This window comes from Lontra canadensis, unplaced genomic scaffold (assembly GCF_010015895.1).
Source record: "Lontra canadensis isolate GAN:19392208 unplaced genomic scaffold, GSC_riverotter_1.0 scaffold76, whole genome shotgun sequence".
NCBI classification, from domain to species: domain Eukaryota; kingdom Metazoa; phylum Chordata; class Mammalia; order Carnivora; family Mustelidae; genus Lontra; species Lontra canadensis.
The window spans coordinates 10110552-10126577 of NW_022631070.1; the positions used below are offsets into that span (position 1 = coordinate 10110552).

At 60.5% G+C, this 16026-nt stretch overlaps 1 protein-coding gene across 2 annotated transcripts in view; it reads left to right on the top strand.

Annotated features, from left to right (window-relative positions):
* Positions 1-16026, top strand: part of DIP2C (disco interacting protein 2 homolog C) — a 363208-nt gene that overhangs the window by 231177 nt on the left and 116005 nt on the right. For both annotated transcript variants that reach the window (XM_032881692.1, XM_032881693.1), the window contains 5 exons: positions 5420-5554; positions 7084-7203; positions 8186-8383; positions 9106-9197; positions 14815-14925. In XM_032881692.1, coding sequence (XP_032737583.1) covers positions 5420-5554; positions 7084-7203; positions 8186-8383; positions 9106-9197; positions 14815-14925 — 656 coding nt within the window. The remainder of the gene's footprint in view (positions 1-5419; positions 5555-7083; positions 7204-8185; positions 8384-9105; positions 9198-14814; positions 14926-16026) is intronic.

Genomic DNA, 16026 nt, shown 5'->3' on the forward strand with positions numbered 1-16026 from the left:
CAAAGTATCGAATTCTCTCACCGTCTCTATCGGTACTTTCCGAGCAGTTACGGTAAAGCCTGAGCTGCTCAGCGAGGACGGGGACGCTGGTGAATCGTGCACGCGGGGGCCTGGGTCGCCCGTGCAGCCTCACCCCGAGAGCTCCCCGGTGGCCGCACGTGCGGCGCGCCTTCCCGTCAGACGGCCGTGGACTAAATGACGTGGGCTGCATGGGCCCACGGTGTCCGCTGAGCTGGCCTGCTCTGCTCGCTGGGACGGGCATGGCAAGTGGGCAGGCATGTCTGTGTGGCAGAAAAGCTTTATTTACAAAAGCTGGTGTCAGGCCGCCCCATGCTGTGCCGTGGGCCACCCCCGGCTCCAGGGGCGCTACGCCAGGCTCCTGGTCGATGGGCAGGGACAGGCGGACGCAGAGCCCACCACACCGGCCAGCATGGACACTCCGCTATGGGTTACGGAATTCTCAGGTCTCCTCTGGTGACATGGTAGGGGGAGCCTGGCTTGGAAGCAGGACCCGCAGCGCCACCCCGACGGGGGACCCTTAGCTCCTCACGCAAGCCTGTCCTGTGTTGTCACATAATTTGGGCAGAAAGCTGGCATCTGTAGAAATGCTGGGGGACGGGGGGCGACCGTCACCGCCCTTCTGTCTGTCTGTTCGGGGAGCGTTCTCCAGCCGTGGACGCCGCTCCAGCGCACACATCACCCTGGCTCTCGCTGTGTCTTCTGTTTCCTTCCCTGGAGAGCGGAGCTCGCTCCTCTGAGGCTCATCCTTTCCTCTGATGCTGGGTCCCGGGAGGCCGGCTTAGAGGCCCCGACTGCTCACGGCCGCCTCCCCTGGCCCGCACCACGTGCCTGCCTCCCCCAGTGGCTCCTGTCTCCCCACGTTCTTGCTGACTCCACGCACCCCACAGCTTTCACGGCTACCTGCTCCTCACCGACAAGCGGATCTGCGTTTCCCACCGTGAAATCCCTTGCAGCCCCCACTGCAGACCGCCTCCCGACACGGCACACGGGTCCCCCGTGCCCGAAAGCAGCCTGCTGGAGAGGCCGTCCTCCCCACAGCAGGCTTGCGACCTGGGCTCTGCAGCAGCTTGTGCCCACGCCCCACGTGTGTCACGTCCTTGTGTTCGGTGGCTGCACATGCCAAGCCTCGTCCATGTCTGTGACTGCTCCCAGCCCCGTCTCCCGTCAGGATAGTTTCGGCCCCTTGTGACCTCCCACCCTTGCCTTCCGTGCGGTTCCAAGCCCTGCTGCTTCTTCAGTCGTTTTGGGACACAGAACTGCTCCTGTCCCTTCCCAGAAATGCCGTGACTTTGGATTTTATGCTCAGAATCAAAGTAATGGGTTTTAGGTCCGGAAGCATCTTGTTGGCTCATGCATGGGACACCCCGTGCCAGGGCAGGATCTGGCTGGCTGGCGCAGTCACGCCTGCTGCACACGGGAGACGCACCTGCTCAGGTCTGCCGTTTGCGCAACAACAGTGCGTTGGACTCAGAAAGGCGTCCCAGAGCCATTTGCACCTGACGCCTGTGAGTGTCACACGTTCTCTCTTGGAGCTTCCCAGAGGCCCACGTACAGGCAGAAGAGGCAGAGCGCGGCCTCCAGGCCTGGGTGACACGCCCGAGGGCATGGACATCCTAGCCGGGGGTCAGGGCGCCCTGTCATGTGGTCCCCTTGGCCCGGCGAGAACCCAGCACCCCTTGTTCCACGGAGGGGAGACTGAGGCCCAGGAACGTGGGCATGAAGCCACAGGTGCCCAGCGGGCCCGTGGTCAGCAGGACCCCACAGACCTGGGGGTGCAGGAGCCCCCGCTTGTCACGGGAGGGAACACCTTTCCAGACGAAAGCTCAGTTGACTTGGCATTAACCGTGAAGCCTCCCATGTCCCCAGCACACCCCACAGGGTCCGTGGTCTGTGGAGGCTCTGGGACAGCTGCAGCCTGTCGTCCGGAGTTTCAGTCTGTGGCTATAAAAGTCAAGAAACTCTCGTGCGAAGCTGAAGGTTGCTGTTCTGATATCCGCGTGTGGGCCCGTGTTGCCAGTGCTGTCCTGGCCTCGGGATCCCATGGTACCCGTGTGCAAGGGCGGAGAAGCTGGCGGTCCTCCTGAAGTCAGCCCCGACTCAGGACCTGGGCCGGAGACATGTGGGTGCAGAGACCACCCAGCCCTCCACCCACCTCCAGCCGCGGTCTGCGGACAGTCCTCCTGAGCCGTGGGAGACGCCAGCAGCGACAGGTTAGGCTGGTGGCGGGAGGGATGCAGGGCGGGTCCCCCGTCCTGATCAGCCGTGCGGGGGTAGACCCAGGCAGGGAGCGGCCCGGCCAAGCCCCCGCCGAGTGGGTACTCTGCCCCTCCAAGGCCAGCTCCTTCCCTCCACAAGGTCAGGCCCTGCACGACCTCATCGGGACACCTGCTTTCCACCCCGACGTGGAAGGCTGCGAGCCAGAGCAGCGGGGTGCACGGGGCGGTCTGAGGTACGACAGCCCATTTCTTGCTTCCCTGTCCGTGGTCACGGAGGTGAGGGTGACCGTGGGGCCCTCGGGCTGGGGCCATCCTGCATGAGTGATGCTTGGGCTCCTCCGAGTGCATCGCTTGGGACCCACAGCAGTCCTCGGGCCACGAGCACGTGCTTGCTACGGGCAGAAGCCGGATTTCCTAATTTCCTCCTGTTCTCTCAGAAGTTATTTGGGGACTGAGAAGTAATTAACACAGCTCGAAAGTGAGGTCTCTCCCCACTTGCCCCGGGCATCCCTGTCACGCCGGCAGAAGCAGAGCTGCTTGTCAGCCGGGGCTGGGAGCGGAGGCCCTTTGGCTTTGTCACGCGTTCCTTTCTTTACTCCCTGTTCGCTCACCGTTCAGACCATTTCTCCAACGTTGGCTGAGCGCCAAGGCTGTGCACTGGCGTGGTGTCACGTCAGTGTCTGCGTAGGACCTGAGGAGCCACACGGGGCTGGGGATGTAGGCCAGGAACTGGGGGTTTCCAGGTTCAGCCGGGGACCAGCCTGCCCCCTGAGATGGTCTTGGCCAGAAACAGCTGTCCAGGTGCCATGGAAACCAGTGCACAGCTGGCCAGAACGCCCAGAGGCATCTGGGGAGTGAGAGGGACCCCAGTACCGGGTCATGAGGACGGCCAAACCGCATCCCTGCCACCCCTCCCCCCTGGCCTGCACCAGCTTGAATTACAAGCCTCTGGAGGGACCATCAGCTGCTGGGAACAAAGTCCTATAGCGTTGATGACGCAGGCCCCACCTGGCGGTTCTCAGCAGAGGAGGTGACCCTTGACAGGTGGCTGGAAGGGGGCCCCCGTTTTTTTCCTTGATCTTGAAAGGACTGGGAAATGGACACAAGAACCAGTGCACTCACTCGCTTGGAAGATACAGACCCGCCCTGAGGATCTCAAGGTGTTCCCGCCGCACAGGGCCCTCCGTGGCTGCACCGGGAGCTGATGGGCAGGTGCTCCTGCTGCATGGGGCCATTCGTGGCTGTGCCGGGAGCCGATGGGCGTTTCGGCCCTTTGAGCTGCGCCTCCAGCCGGAGTCCACTGTTCTTGTCTGTCAGCATCTCGAGTGTCTGTTACTCATGTGGTGTCTCGATCTTCATCAGAGCAGGGCACAGTGTGTTTCGCAGCAGCGTGGCCTCTGATGCCCCAGCAGGCCGGCAGTGAGGGGAGCGACCCACACGGAGGAGAAGGTGGTACACAGACGAATGTGGACAACGCTCTGCAGTCCCCCAGCTGCGCTATTCCTATTTTCCTGTCGCCAGATGGGTCAGAATCATTCTTTCCCCACGTCGGAGAGGAGACCCCACAGCGCTCCCAGCACAAAGCCCGATGGGCCGTCACCCATGACGCAGCCGCAGCGTAACTGGCTCACGAGTCGGTCTGAATCAAAGCATGACGCGCTGAGCTCCCGTTCCCGCCGCCTCGCTGAGGTGGCCGGCGGGGGTCTCGCTCGTGATGCATCTCCGACTGCGGCGTCCTCACAGGAAGTAGGAGACCCCAGCAAGTCCCCGTGTAGCCGCAGAGAAGCAGATCGCGTTTTCCGGTGCAGGGAAGCGCGTTGGCAGAAGCACGTGGGGCTGGTGAAGGGGTGGACGCTGAGTCCCAACGTGGACGAGAACCCCTGCTGCGTGTCCCTCCGTGGCCGGACAGAGCGGCCTCCCTCGCCCCTCTCAGAGGTGATCCTTTCTGGGCTAAGATGTAGGAAATTGCCCTTAGGGGTGAGTCTGCTCAAGCTGCTGTCACGGAGCGGCCCCGCTGGGGTTCCAACAGCAGAGATTCTCGTCCCACCTCCTGGGGGCCGGGACCCCCAGCTGCACACGTGGGCAGGGCCGGTGTCTCCAGAGGCCTCTATCCTGGGGCGCAGACGCCATCCCCTCCCCGGGTCCTCACGTGATCGTCTCTCTGTATGTTTCCATACCCCGATCTCCTTAGGGGGACCCTCATTACGTCCACTTAGGGTCGCCCTAGTGACCTCTGTGGAGACCTGTCTGAGGTCATAGGCATGAGTACTTGCATGTGTGACCTGTGAGGGGACACAGCATGGTTCCCACCAGGACGGATCCTCTTGGCAAAGGGGGACAAGATGGCTGAGGGCCTGTGGCTGTGGCTCTGGGGCTTTGGGGCACCTCATAGAGACCCCATGGGAAACCCCACATGGAGACACCACGGGCCTCGCTCACACCGTGCTGCGGCTGCGGCCTGTCCTCTCGCGACTGTGTCTGTGCCCAGCAGTCCCGTCGCACATTGGCCGCCTCGCGGTCAGGGCTGGGCTCACGACGTGCATCTCGCAGAACAGGAAGCGGAAGCACAGACAGGTGAGTGATGGGCCGCAGGGGGTCAGTTACGAGCCCGGGGCCAGGCACCACGCAGGGGACGCTGGCCACCCCAGCCCCGTGCACGTGTCCGTGTGCAGGCACGCCGGGGTGTGTGTGACGCAGGACGGACACGCACGTAAACACGTACGTTACGTGGTCACTCGGAATCTTGTGCACCAGAACTGCCGACGTTGCTTGAATGCTTACCTTCCGTCACCCAACCTCGTGAGAGCCTTCTGTACGTTTAATTCACTTCCCAGGCCCTGCAGGGGACTGACCGTGGTAGTCCCTCATGGGGAGGACAGTGAGGCACAAGGGGCTAAGACGCTCCCCACGACCTGGGGGCACACGCAGAGCTGGGGGGAGACCCCAGAATCTGCCTGTGAGGCTTGAGTTCTCCGCTGCCTCTGCTGTACCTTCACGTTGGGAGGGGAGCCGACCGTGGTCCGTGTTGAGCAACGTAGATGACCTTAGAGATGACCCTCGTGCCCAGACTTGCTGCGGACAAGGACGCAGACCCGGCCTTTCCCTGGGACGCGGCAGTTGGTGAAACCCCGTGAGTCGCTCAGTCGTGACGATCAGAAAACCTGTGATTTGCTTCTTTCTAGAGAATCACTCTGCACCTCCTGACGTGACGACTTACACCTCAGAACATCCGATCCAAGTGGAAAGGCCGCAGGGCTCCACGACGTCGCGGACGGCGCCCAAGTATGGCAACGCGGAGCTCATGGAGACAGGCGACGGTAGGTCCCCCGGCGGGCACGGTGCCTCCTTCATAACCCCGTTCCTGCCCCTGGCCATCTGCGTGCAGCGGACTCTGACCTGTGTCCTGGCTCCCACGGAGGGTGGCAGGGCGCGAGCGGCGCACAGTGTCCCCACATTAGCAGAGAGCGTGTCTACGTCGGGAGAAACACCGGCGTGCTGTGGAGGAAGTTCAGTCTTGGGCGGGAGCAGGCGTTCTGTAGGTTCTGACGTGCCGATCGATCACCGATGTTGGCTCAGTTCAGAAGCGCCCTGGAGGCCTTAAGCCCGAGAGTGGTTGTTAGATGGGCAGTGAGAAGTTGAATGTAGAACTGAGTAGTCGGCACGTACGGCCGGTGTGGTTTCCGTGGGCTGCGGAAGGAGGTGGGCTTTTTCCTCCAAATTGGAGAGAATGAGCAGCGGTGATGATGCCCGGCAGTGGGGCTGCACGCCGTCCCCCCGCCCTCGGTGCAGCCACGGAGCGGACTGGAACGTGGGCCTCACGCTGTGTCCTGCTCTTATGAGCGCAGCCCCTCCCAGGACAGGGTGGAGGGGACAGGAGGTGCGATTTCTGTGGAGATGGCCCGCGTGGCCATGCTGTGCGTGTGCTGTCCCTCCCTCGGGGCGCATATCCCCGTCGCGGTCCCCGAGCCGCACCGGCTTCCGGTGTGACTGCTCCCCCGGAAGACGCATGGTGTCCGTGTCTCGAAGCCGCTCCCCAGACCGAGGTGGGCCTGCGGAGGACGCACACGTTTGCCCCAGCGGTGTCAGCACCGTGGTGGTCACGGATTCCCGTTTTTAGAAAAGTTAAACTTCATGCCTTCTTCAACAGTCATTTCGCTGACTCGGTTCTCAGAATGGTGTCGTTCGTTGTTACAAAGCAGAGCTGTGTTATCAAACGGGATTCACTCTTCCCTGTGCACAGGGAGAGATGCTAGAGGCTCGTATCCTGTGTTCTGCAAGAAACCAGATTCCCAGTGCATTTTTAGCTGTGCTCCAGGATGCCTAATGTGCCCTCGGTGGGCGGGACTAAGGACACGGAGGAGGGCCACTGTGCACCCGTGAGAGGAGAAGGCAGGCCCGCCACGGACCTCCGGTGCCCGCGCTTACGTCAGGAAGCACAGGGATAGCACCTGACGGGTCGGCTGTCCCCCTGGATTTGGCACGTCCGCCAGACCGCTCTGGCCCCGCAGGGGAGCACCAGGAGTCTCCGTGCTCAGGGCTTCAGGGAGGGTCTCCCTGCTGTGTCGGCTCTCTGACCCCGTTGGAGCGAGGACCGGAGTCTGTGAAGGGGGGGACAAACTTGTTTCAGGAATGGCCGGTGGGACCCGGCCCGGCCTGGGGTCTGACAGAGACGGTGGCCGTGGAGCGTTGTTCCTTGGGCCTCTGCCCCACCGGGGCCTGCTGTCCTCCCGGGGACGGGCTCTCACCGTGCGGAGTGTCCTGGGGGCACTCAAGACAGGGCCCCGGTCGCAGCGTCACGGCCGCTGACCATTCCCTCCCTTCTTCTGTCTGTGCTTCCGTCTTCCAGGGGTGCCTGTAAGCAGTCGGGTGTCGGCGAAAATCCAGCAGCTCGTCAACACCCTCAAGCGACCGAAGCGGCCGCCGTTACGCGAGTTCTTCGTGGATGACTTTGAGGAACTGCTGGAAGGTGACCCACCACCCCGTGTCCGCGCCGCCCCCAGACCGTTGTGCCGGGCCCTGTTGAGACGAGCAGTGCCGGCCTTCCCCAGTGGACAGCACTCTTCTCCGGAGTGTGCCCTGTCCCCCTTTGCAGACAGGCCGAGAGCAGGCAGGCTGGGTAGCCGCTTGCGCAGGCACGTGGAGTCCTTCATGGGGGGATTTCGTCCCGGGAGCCGGGACCCCCATCCAGAAGCACAGCGGGCTGCGGCCCACGGTGACGTGCTCCGTCTGAGGAACGCGGAGCGAGTGTGTGCGCGTGAGGCCGGCCCTTTTCCTAGCCTCAGTGCACGAGCCTTTGCGCTCAAGGTCAAAGCAGCGCCGGGCGTATCACGTCCAACCCAAAACCATTGTCTCCTCGTTCCTTGTACCACACGCAAGACACGGCCGACTGTCTGGCCAGCAGGTGGATTGTGAGTCGCGACTGTGAGGGAGAGAACTCTCCTCCGGGAGCTCACCTCAGCGAAACAGTCTGGAAGATTGTAGTAGTGCCCCACCGCACTTGTCTGTGTTCGACTCGCGGCAACGAGCTCTGTGGTAATGGTTCAGAGTACAGGTGACAAATTCACACGGACGAGTCTGTGCTCAAGGGCACTGGGGCTTAGCAGGCTGTGAGCTCTGGAGTCCAGAATCAGGATATTGTAGACAGAGCCGTTGCTGTCCCCAACTCGGGCATGTTCAATACCCAGGGCACGCGTTCCCTGACATGTGCTCCAGGCGTCCCTCTGTGCACCGTCCCAACATTGTCCTGGAGAGCGTGAGCATTCCAGGCCTCCTCTCTGTCCCCGAGGCCAATCTGTGGGTCCTGCCTCTGATTCTAGAAAAGCATGCATGCGTGCTTTCTGTCCGCTCGTAACCTTGAGTAAGGGTCCCGCTCTCCTTAAAAAGTTGACGGTGTTCGCACCGATAAGGTGTACTTTTCTTGAAAACTTTTTATGTTTGAATGCTTGTAGTTCAACAACCAGATCCGAACCAGCCCAAGCCGGAGGGAGCACAGATGCTGGCCATGCGCGGGGAGCAGCTGGGAGTAGTCACCAACTGGCCCCCGTCCCTGGAAGCCGCGTTGCAGCGCTGGGGGACCATCTCCCCGAAGGCCCCCTGCCTGACCACGATGGACACGAATGGGAAGCCGCTGTACATCCTCACTTACGGTAATTCTCTGTGCTCCCTTCACTGTCCCCCGCGCTCAGCGGCCACTTCCAGGCAGGCTAACGCCTCGCACCGCCCTCCGTGTCCGGCATTCACCCCCACGGGACCCTGGAAGGAAATGCTTTAGGAACATATTTAGTTTGATACAAAAAGTTATTACTTGCTAAGTGATTCCTTAGTAGAAGCCAGAGATGGGTGCAAGGAACCAGTGGGTCACAACCCAGACGGGACATGGGATTTCACATCTTAGAATGTGTCTGACATTCTCGAAAGTCGTGCCTCCAGGAACGACGGCAGTTTAAGAATTTGTGTCCAAACTCTGTGACCTGGATCCCTCAGGAAACACTATCTCTTTCCAAAGAGATCACGCGAGGAAGCAAGAGAAACAGGCTTCTCTCCAGGTCTTCCGTCGGTACAGTTTCTGGAGCCGGTCTGCTCTCGGACGTACTTGGCTGTCCCGGGACGAGGTCCTCCTCATTGTCCGCTGGGTCAGGGGCTGTGGAGGAAGCTCACTGTCGGCCAGTTTGCACAGAAGCTGGGTGATTGGACGACCCCTCCAGCTCCTGCTGATTCTGCTGATTCTGATTTCCTTTCCTGATTCCAGGGACTCGGGATAACTTGAAGACTTAACAGGGACTAGTGCTCTGTCTAGTTTAATGTGCACGTTGATACGTAACAGATTGCACGTTTCCCTTACTAGTGTCCTTGTCGTTTCTGTTCACAGGCAAACTGTGGACAAGAAGTATGAAGGTTGCTTACAACATTCTGCATAAATTAGGTACCAAGCAAGAGCCGATGGTGCGACCTGGTGACCGGGTGAGTGAGTGCTCTTTATGGGGCCGCACCAGCGAAGTCACTGCTGTTGGAAGTCCAAGTTCGGTGTCTCCTCGTGCTAACCCTACTAAGTCAGGCTTTGTTACCTGAACTGTGGATTAGGATTAATTGCACGAGATGTCGTTAGCCTTCCAACAACTGCACGAGCGCAGCTGGCGTCCTTCTCGTGTTTTGTCTGTGAGGACACTCGGACCAGCGGGGTGAAGTGTCACTTCAGAAGAGGCAGGTAACTCAGAAGTGGCTCGGCCAGCACTCACGTCCACGGCTGTCCGAGCCCAGAGCCTGGACTCCAGCCACCGTCCTGTTGTCACCTAGTGTCCTCTATCTGGGCAGCCAGACAGGATCGTAGAACTTGGCCTGTGCTTGCCAGTGAGCCGGATCATCGCGGCAGCACGCCGCCGGTCCCAGTACTGTCCCAGTGTTGGATTCTGGGCCAGGGGCTGCCGTCCCTCACTGAGCAGCCGGGTCCCAATCCTCCTTGGTGAGCCCCAGGGTGGATGTTCGGGTTTCTGTGGCAGCGCTATACCCCGTGCACTTCAGACCCTTGCCCAGCTTCGCACCCCAGCATGGGCGTGCGGCTGCACTCAGAGCCACGGGGTCTTGCTTTTGCACGTTGTACCTTTTCCCCATTGCTGCTTTGTACCTTCAGCCCCAACTCCGACGTACCCTCCCTGTCCCTAAAGACCTCTCGTTGATTTCATCAACGTGCCGGCGCCAAGCACCAAACCGCCAAGGACACGAGCTGCCGTTGACTCGAATTACGCAAAGAACGGGGCCCATGAGGAGGAATTTTTTAAAGATCGTCACAGCCTTGTCTTGATGTTTTTTATTGACCAAGTTTGACCTCCGGCTTTTCGATGTCAGTTATAGGTCTCGCACATCCTGAGAGTCAACCTTGCCACAAAGCTACAGTCCTCGTCACGGAGCAGTACTGACGGCAACATAGACGTGTGGATGGAGTAGAGCCTGGCGGGGGGATGGTTTCCGTGAAGGGAGCTAGGACATGAAATGGGGGGAGGACGGTGTCTTCCACAAATGGTGCTGGACGGGGCACCCACAGCAGAAGGAGGACACTGAACCTTCTTACTGCGGAGTAAAAAGTTAACTCACGGTAGATCAGACACTTAAGGGCAAAGACTGTGCAACTCGGAGAATAAAACCGGGGAAAGCGTCACAGAATCTGGCAGTGATTTCTTAGACGACACCGAAAACACAGGCAACAAAAACAAAAACGTGAATTGGATTTCATCAGAATGACTCCCGTGTGCCCCAGAGGCTACCGAGAGCTGGAGGCAGCGTACAGGACGGGAGAGAACGCTTCTACAAACCCTGGATCTGTTACATCCAGAATCTGGAAATGAGACTCTCACAATTCAGCAACAACCAAAAAAACAGAAGAGGCGAAACAACGGACAGGGGACTTGAAGGGGCCGGTCCGCCCCTGGGAAGATGGTCCACGTCCCTGCTCATTCGGGGACAGTGCGTTAAAGCCCCAGTGATGCAGCACGTCCCTTACGGAGGCAAGAATGAAGACACGTCCGTGCTGCCAGTAGGAAGGTCCCCTGTGCAGCCACCAGGAAGCAGTATGTGGTGCCCTTGGAAACGAAGCACGGCACACTACCCCGTGACCCAGCAACGGGCCTTCCTTCCAGAAGAACCGGAAGCGGGGGCTTGAGCAACGTTTCTGCACCAGTGCTCAGAGCAGCCTTGTTCGCAGAACCAGAGGGGAAGGAGCTCAGGTGTCCGCAGACGGACGAACGGAGAAGCGCAGTGCGGTGCCCTCACAGAGTATCACGCACTTAAAAAGAAGATGAAATCTGGCCCACGCTGAACCTCGGACGGCCCTTGAGGGTTTTACGCTGCATGAAATGGGGCAGCCACAAAGGACCGGTGTAGGAGGCGCTTAGGGCAGTGAACTTCCCTGAGACAGAAGCACGGTGGGGGCCCTGGAGGGGCTGGGGAAGTGGTTGGGGGCTGGGGACTGGGAGGGGAGGGGCTGGGGGAGGGTTGGGGGAGGGCCGGGGAGCTGGAGGCTTCAGTTGAGGAAGAGAGTTCTGGAGCTGGTTCTGGAAGGTGAGGGCTGCAGGGCAGGGCGAGTGTCCTTAATGGCCCCAAGGTGCGCACTTGGAAATAGCCGAGAGGGTCTGCTTTTGTACGTTCACGACAACAGCAACCCTTTGTGATGCGATGGCTTCCTTCGCGCTGATCTGGGGGACGGTCTTAGTCCCGCCTGCAGTGAGTGCCCAAGGTCCTGGGCAGCTCCAGACCTTGAGGTTCCTGACAGTAACAAGGACAAAGTAAAGCCCCCTGTTCAGCTAAGGTGGTAGGAGGAGTCTGGGGGACAGTTTTGGTAGAATAAACTGGATAAGGAGGTTTTCTGGCAAAAGCCGACCAGAACGGTGTGAGGGAACTACTTTTCTAAGTCATCCTGGAGTCGTTCGTGCCGTCAGCATCTGGCACAGGCGTGTAGGCACCTGGACTGGGTACACGTGACCCCAGCCGTCGACCGATCATGCCCTCCTGTTGCAGTAAACAGAGTTTTTACTCTCGTTCAAAATGACTTTTGAATAAAACATTATTTTCCCCAGAATAATGAACATATTCAGTCTTTTACATAAAAACTTGCAGATATTTTTCACGTGGGTGACCTTATTGACGCAGGTTGGGGAATTACCTTTAAAGGAAATGCCTTTAAAACACATTTGTGTGCCTAAGCTGAACGGGGTTTGGGGAGGTGTGGAGGGTGCTCGGAAGACCCCAGGATGCGACCCCCGTGAGGCCGGCCTGCAGGAAGCTTGCCGTACCGGAAAGGATACAGACACATTAGGATCATCCGCTTTTCTAGACGTTGGAAAGTGATCAGGTCCTCAGAACAGGTGGTGAGAGCTGGAGATGGACTGTCCGGGCGGGGGACAGAGTGAGCTTTCTCCTTTGGGGGGAGCATCTGCGACCCCCGAAGTCTTCCCGGAGCGCAGAGCAAGCCCTGGGCTGTCGGCCAGGTAGCAGGCAAGCGTGGGAGAGAGCCAAGGCGGGAAAGCCATGTGGGGCCCAAAAGCTGGACAAAGCAGTGTCCTCGGAACCCCCCCTGTGAGGAGAGCCGAGCGCGGGCCCAGCAAGAGGAGTCGCTTTTAGGAGCCGAGACCTCAGCAGACGCGGGGCTGTGCCTCTGCCCCTTGACTCGCGGTACGGCCTGCACTGCGGGTCCTGAGGTCCGGCGGCATCTGGAGCACGGGGTGTGGTCGTGAGGGGGCTGCGTGCCTCTGTCAGAGCGTGCCGCCTGCCCGCGGGCCCAGGAGTCCCTGCCGAGCCACCAGAAGACAAGCGTGTGCCGCGTTCAGACGCGGAAGGAGGGCGTCCCTCCCTCAAACTGCAAAACAGAACAACGAAAGTTTTTCCGGTTTTTTTTTTTTTTTTTTCAGTCTTTCCCGTTTTCATTCTAGTCTCCAGGTGTTTGACCCCATCCCTCCGCTGCTTTGATGCTGTTGAGAGACAGACCATCGGACCATTCTGTGTTCTGCTTTCATCGACTTTACACTGGCACAAAACGCTTCACCCTCCTTAGCACAGCTCTGCAAGGTTCCTCTGACGTAGCCTCGTTGGCAGGGGCCGCGGTGACTCGGCTGTGGGGACGGGAAGGCCCAGGTCAGGTGGGTCTTCGTCTGAGCGGAGCTGGGCTGCAGCCGGCCCCGGGAGCACGACCGGCCTGGTCCGGCGGCGTCCCCGTGTTGCTCTCGGTGCTCCGCCCTGGGGAGGACGCTGCGCCGCGGACAGGTGCTCCAGGAAGTCCACGGTTACCGGGTCCCTTGTGCGCAGGGTGACCGTCTGCTTCGGAGGGCAGCTCGGCGGCGTCTGCGGAAGCCTCGCAAGCGCTCAGTCAGCGAACACTGAGCTTGGCCGGACCCTGGTCTAAAAGCTGGTGTTGTCACCTCCGCGCGTCAGCTAAAGGCACAATACCTGAGTCTGTGACAAACCTCCAGGACCTGCCGGAGGTCCAGCTGGTGGCCTCCTCTCCTCGGGCCGGGATGGGATGAGTCACTTAGCCGGTTTTCCCAGACACGGTTCTTCAGTACTGCGGGACGGCTCTTCCTGGCCTTCCAGGGGTTTGGTCCCTCGGTTCTCCAATTTTGACCAGCTGCAGGAGTGCTGTCTAGAGAGGACACCTTCACTTAGTCTCAGTCTTGTTTCATTTCCCACCGGCTGTCCTGCTGGCCGACATTGAAGACGTGGCCTGCTTGGTACCCAGCCACGGTCTGAATCCCTCTGTGCCAATTCGCTTATTTAAATATGGAGACAGAGCCTCTACCCAGCTGCTCACAGCAGAACTCACGACTTGTAGGTACGACAATATTCGAGAAGAAACTGCTTAAGCTTCTGAGTGAGGTCACACAGGACTGACGTGTGCACGTTAAGTCCCGGGACCGGAGAGCGTCAGAGCACGCAGCCAGCAGCTGTCCACAGGGAGGGACAGGAGCATGGACGCGGGGCCGGTGGGCGGGAGAGATGCGCAGGGCCGGGAGCGGGTCCCGCAGAGCAGATTGTTGCGTGCGGTCATAGCACAGCTCCACTCTGTCCCTAGGACGCGTTCCCAGCGACCCAAAGGGAAAGGCTGGTCCCAGAGGAGCCGCAAGGACAGGACAGCCAGCGGGTCCGCGGTGGGTGAGCCGCACGGCAGACTCTAGAATGAGCTCCATGTACACTGTCGGACCACGTGTTTGTGGAGCAGCAGGTGCCACATAAAGGGGCATTTGACGGGCGCCTGGGTGGCTCAGTGGGTTAAGCTGCTGCCTTCGGCTCAGGTCATGATCTCAGGGTCCTGGGATCGAGTCCCGCATCGGGCTCTCTGCTCAGCAAGGAGCCTGCTTCCCTCTCTCTCTCTCTCTCTCTCTCTGCCTGCCTCTCCATCTACTTGTGATCTCTCTGTCAAATAAATAAATAAAATCTTTAAAAAAAAAAAAAAAGGGGGCATTTGACAGTGGAGCCTAATGGGAATAAAACAGAAGTGACATCAAGTTAACACTGTCAGATTTCTAATTCTTCGGGGCGGGCAGCAGGTGTCCGCGAAGCCACCTCCGTGCCCACGTGCAGGGGCCCGACCGCCGGGCTGGTTCCCGTTCACGGCTGCGGGCCATGCGCCTGCGCCTCCTGCCTTCGCAGGCGACCCTCCTCACGACACTAGGACACAGGGGTAAAACGAAGGCCCAGAGGGGTGAAAGCTGGCCTGGGACCAGAGCAGAGCCCCGTGGGTGTCCGCCCGCCCTCGTGACAGGGCGCCAGGGCACAGCGGCGAAGGCCGCCGGGCGCACGCGAAGCCCCTGCGGAGCCCGGGGGAGCGGGAGGAGCAGGGCGGGCGCAGACGACGCTGGCGGCGGGCGGGCTTCCAGCCACCGGCAGTCGGTCGCGCGTGTCCGCGTCTGTCAGAGGAGGCGCGCACGCCCTGCGCGTTACCGACGTGCGCGTGACCGCGGTGTCTTCCCGCGCGCGCCCGAGGTCGTCGCCGAGCGCGTGGGCCCCGCGGCCGTGGGGCTGCGTCCCTGTTTGGTGTCTGGGAGCCGGCGGCGCGCGCAGGCTGGTTAACGGCTCCCGCTCTGTGTCCGTGCAGGTGGCGCTGGTGTTTCCCAACAACGACCCCGCTGCCTCCATGGTGGCCTTCTACGGCTGCCTGCTGGCCGAAGTGGTCCCCGTGCCCATCGAAGTGCCGCTCACGAGGAAGGTACGTCCCCGCCGGCGCCGCCCCGGGGGGTTGGCTCGGCCGCCCGCAGCGGTCTCCCGTGACGTCAGAGCGCACAGGTGGCTTTTTTTAGACGGTCTTGCATCTGGGCAGGATGTGCATTGAGAAGCACGGAGGTGTTCCGGGGCTTCTGAGGCTCGGCGGGGTTCGACGGCTTTGTCGGTAGCGGGAACGGTTCCCGCACCTGCCTTTGAAACCATCGGGGCTTGTGTCCAGCTCACTGAGCTCATGCTCCACTCACTCGTCCTGGGGCCCTGTGCAGCAGGGGCGGTTTGGAAAGTGATGGCTCATCTTGGAGCACTGCCAGAGGGCGGGGTTGGGGTTCTGGGGACAGAGGCACGGACGCGCACCATTTCTGCACTTTGCTTCTCCTTGCACTTCCGCTCTGCGAAAGCTCTCCTGTCTGGGGGGTTCAGGCCAGCCCCAAGCACTCCTGACACACTGCTGAAGCCCGTGGGCGTGCCGCAGCCCCACACTCTCCCGCTGCCTGGCAGAAGCCGGCAGGTGCACGCAGACCACCCGGGGAACTCCCAGGCATGCCGGCTCTGGTAGCTCGGGGCTAGCATACCCGCGCCCCACAGTACCGTATCACCTGGAGAGAGCGCTCTTGACAGACGGCCGCCCCGGAGCCCTGCACAGACAGCACGCTGAAACATGCCCGGTCTGACCCCGGTAAAGAGCTACTTACTTGTCACGGGGCTGCAGCCTGAGGCTCAGGCTTCAGGTCTGCCACACATTTGGAGATGACGGAGGGACCCTGAGGGAACACAGATGGGGGGAAACTGTGCACTCAACCGTGACCTTGCTCCCGCTCACTGCCACCTCCGAGAAAGCAGGTCCACACACATCTGGAGCCCTGGTGTTTGCAAGTCTAGCCCAGAAGCCCCCTGCAGACATCCTGGTCTGGAGGCCGGCAGGGTTTACGATCAGGGTCCCACAGGTCTGCATGTATTTGCATAATTAAAAGCTGCTGCCTGAGAGCCCGGCTACCAGGCAGTCTGGAACCTGGTGCTTGGTGGATTCCTCCCTTTGGAAGACGGATGGGTCTTGGCACACCCTCAACCATGGGAGCATAGCAGGAAC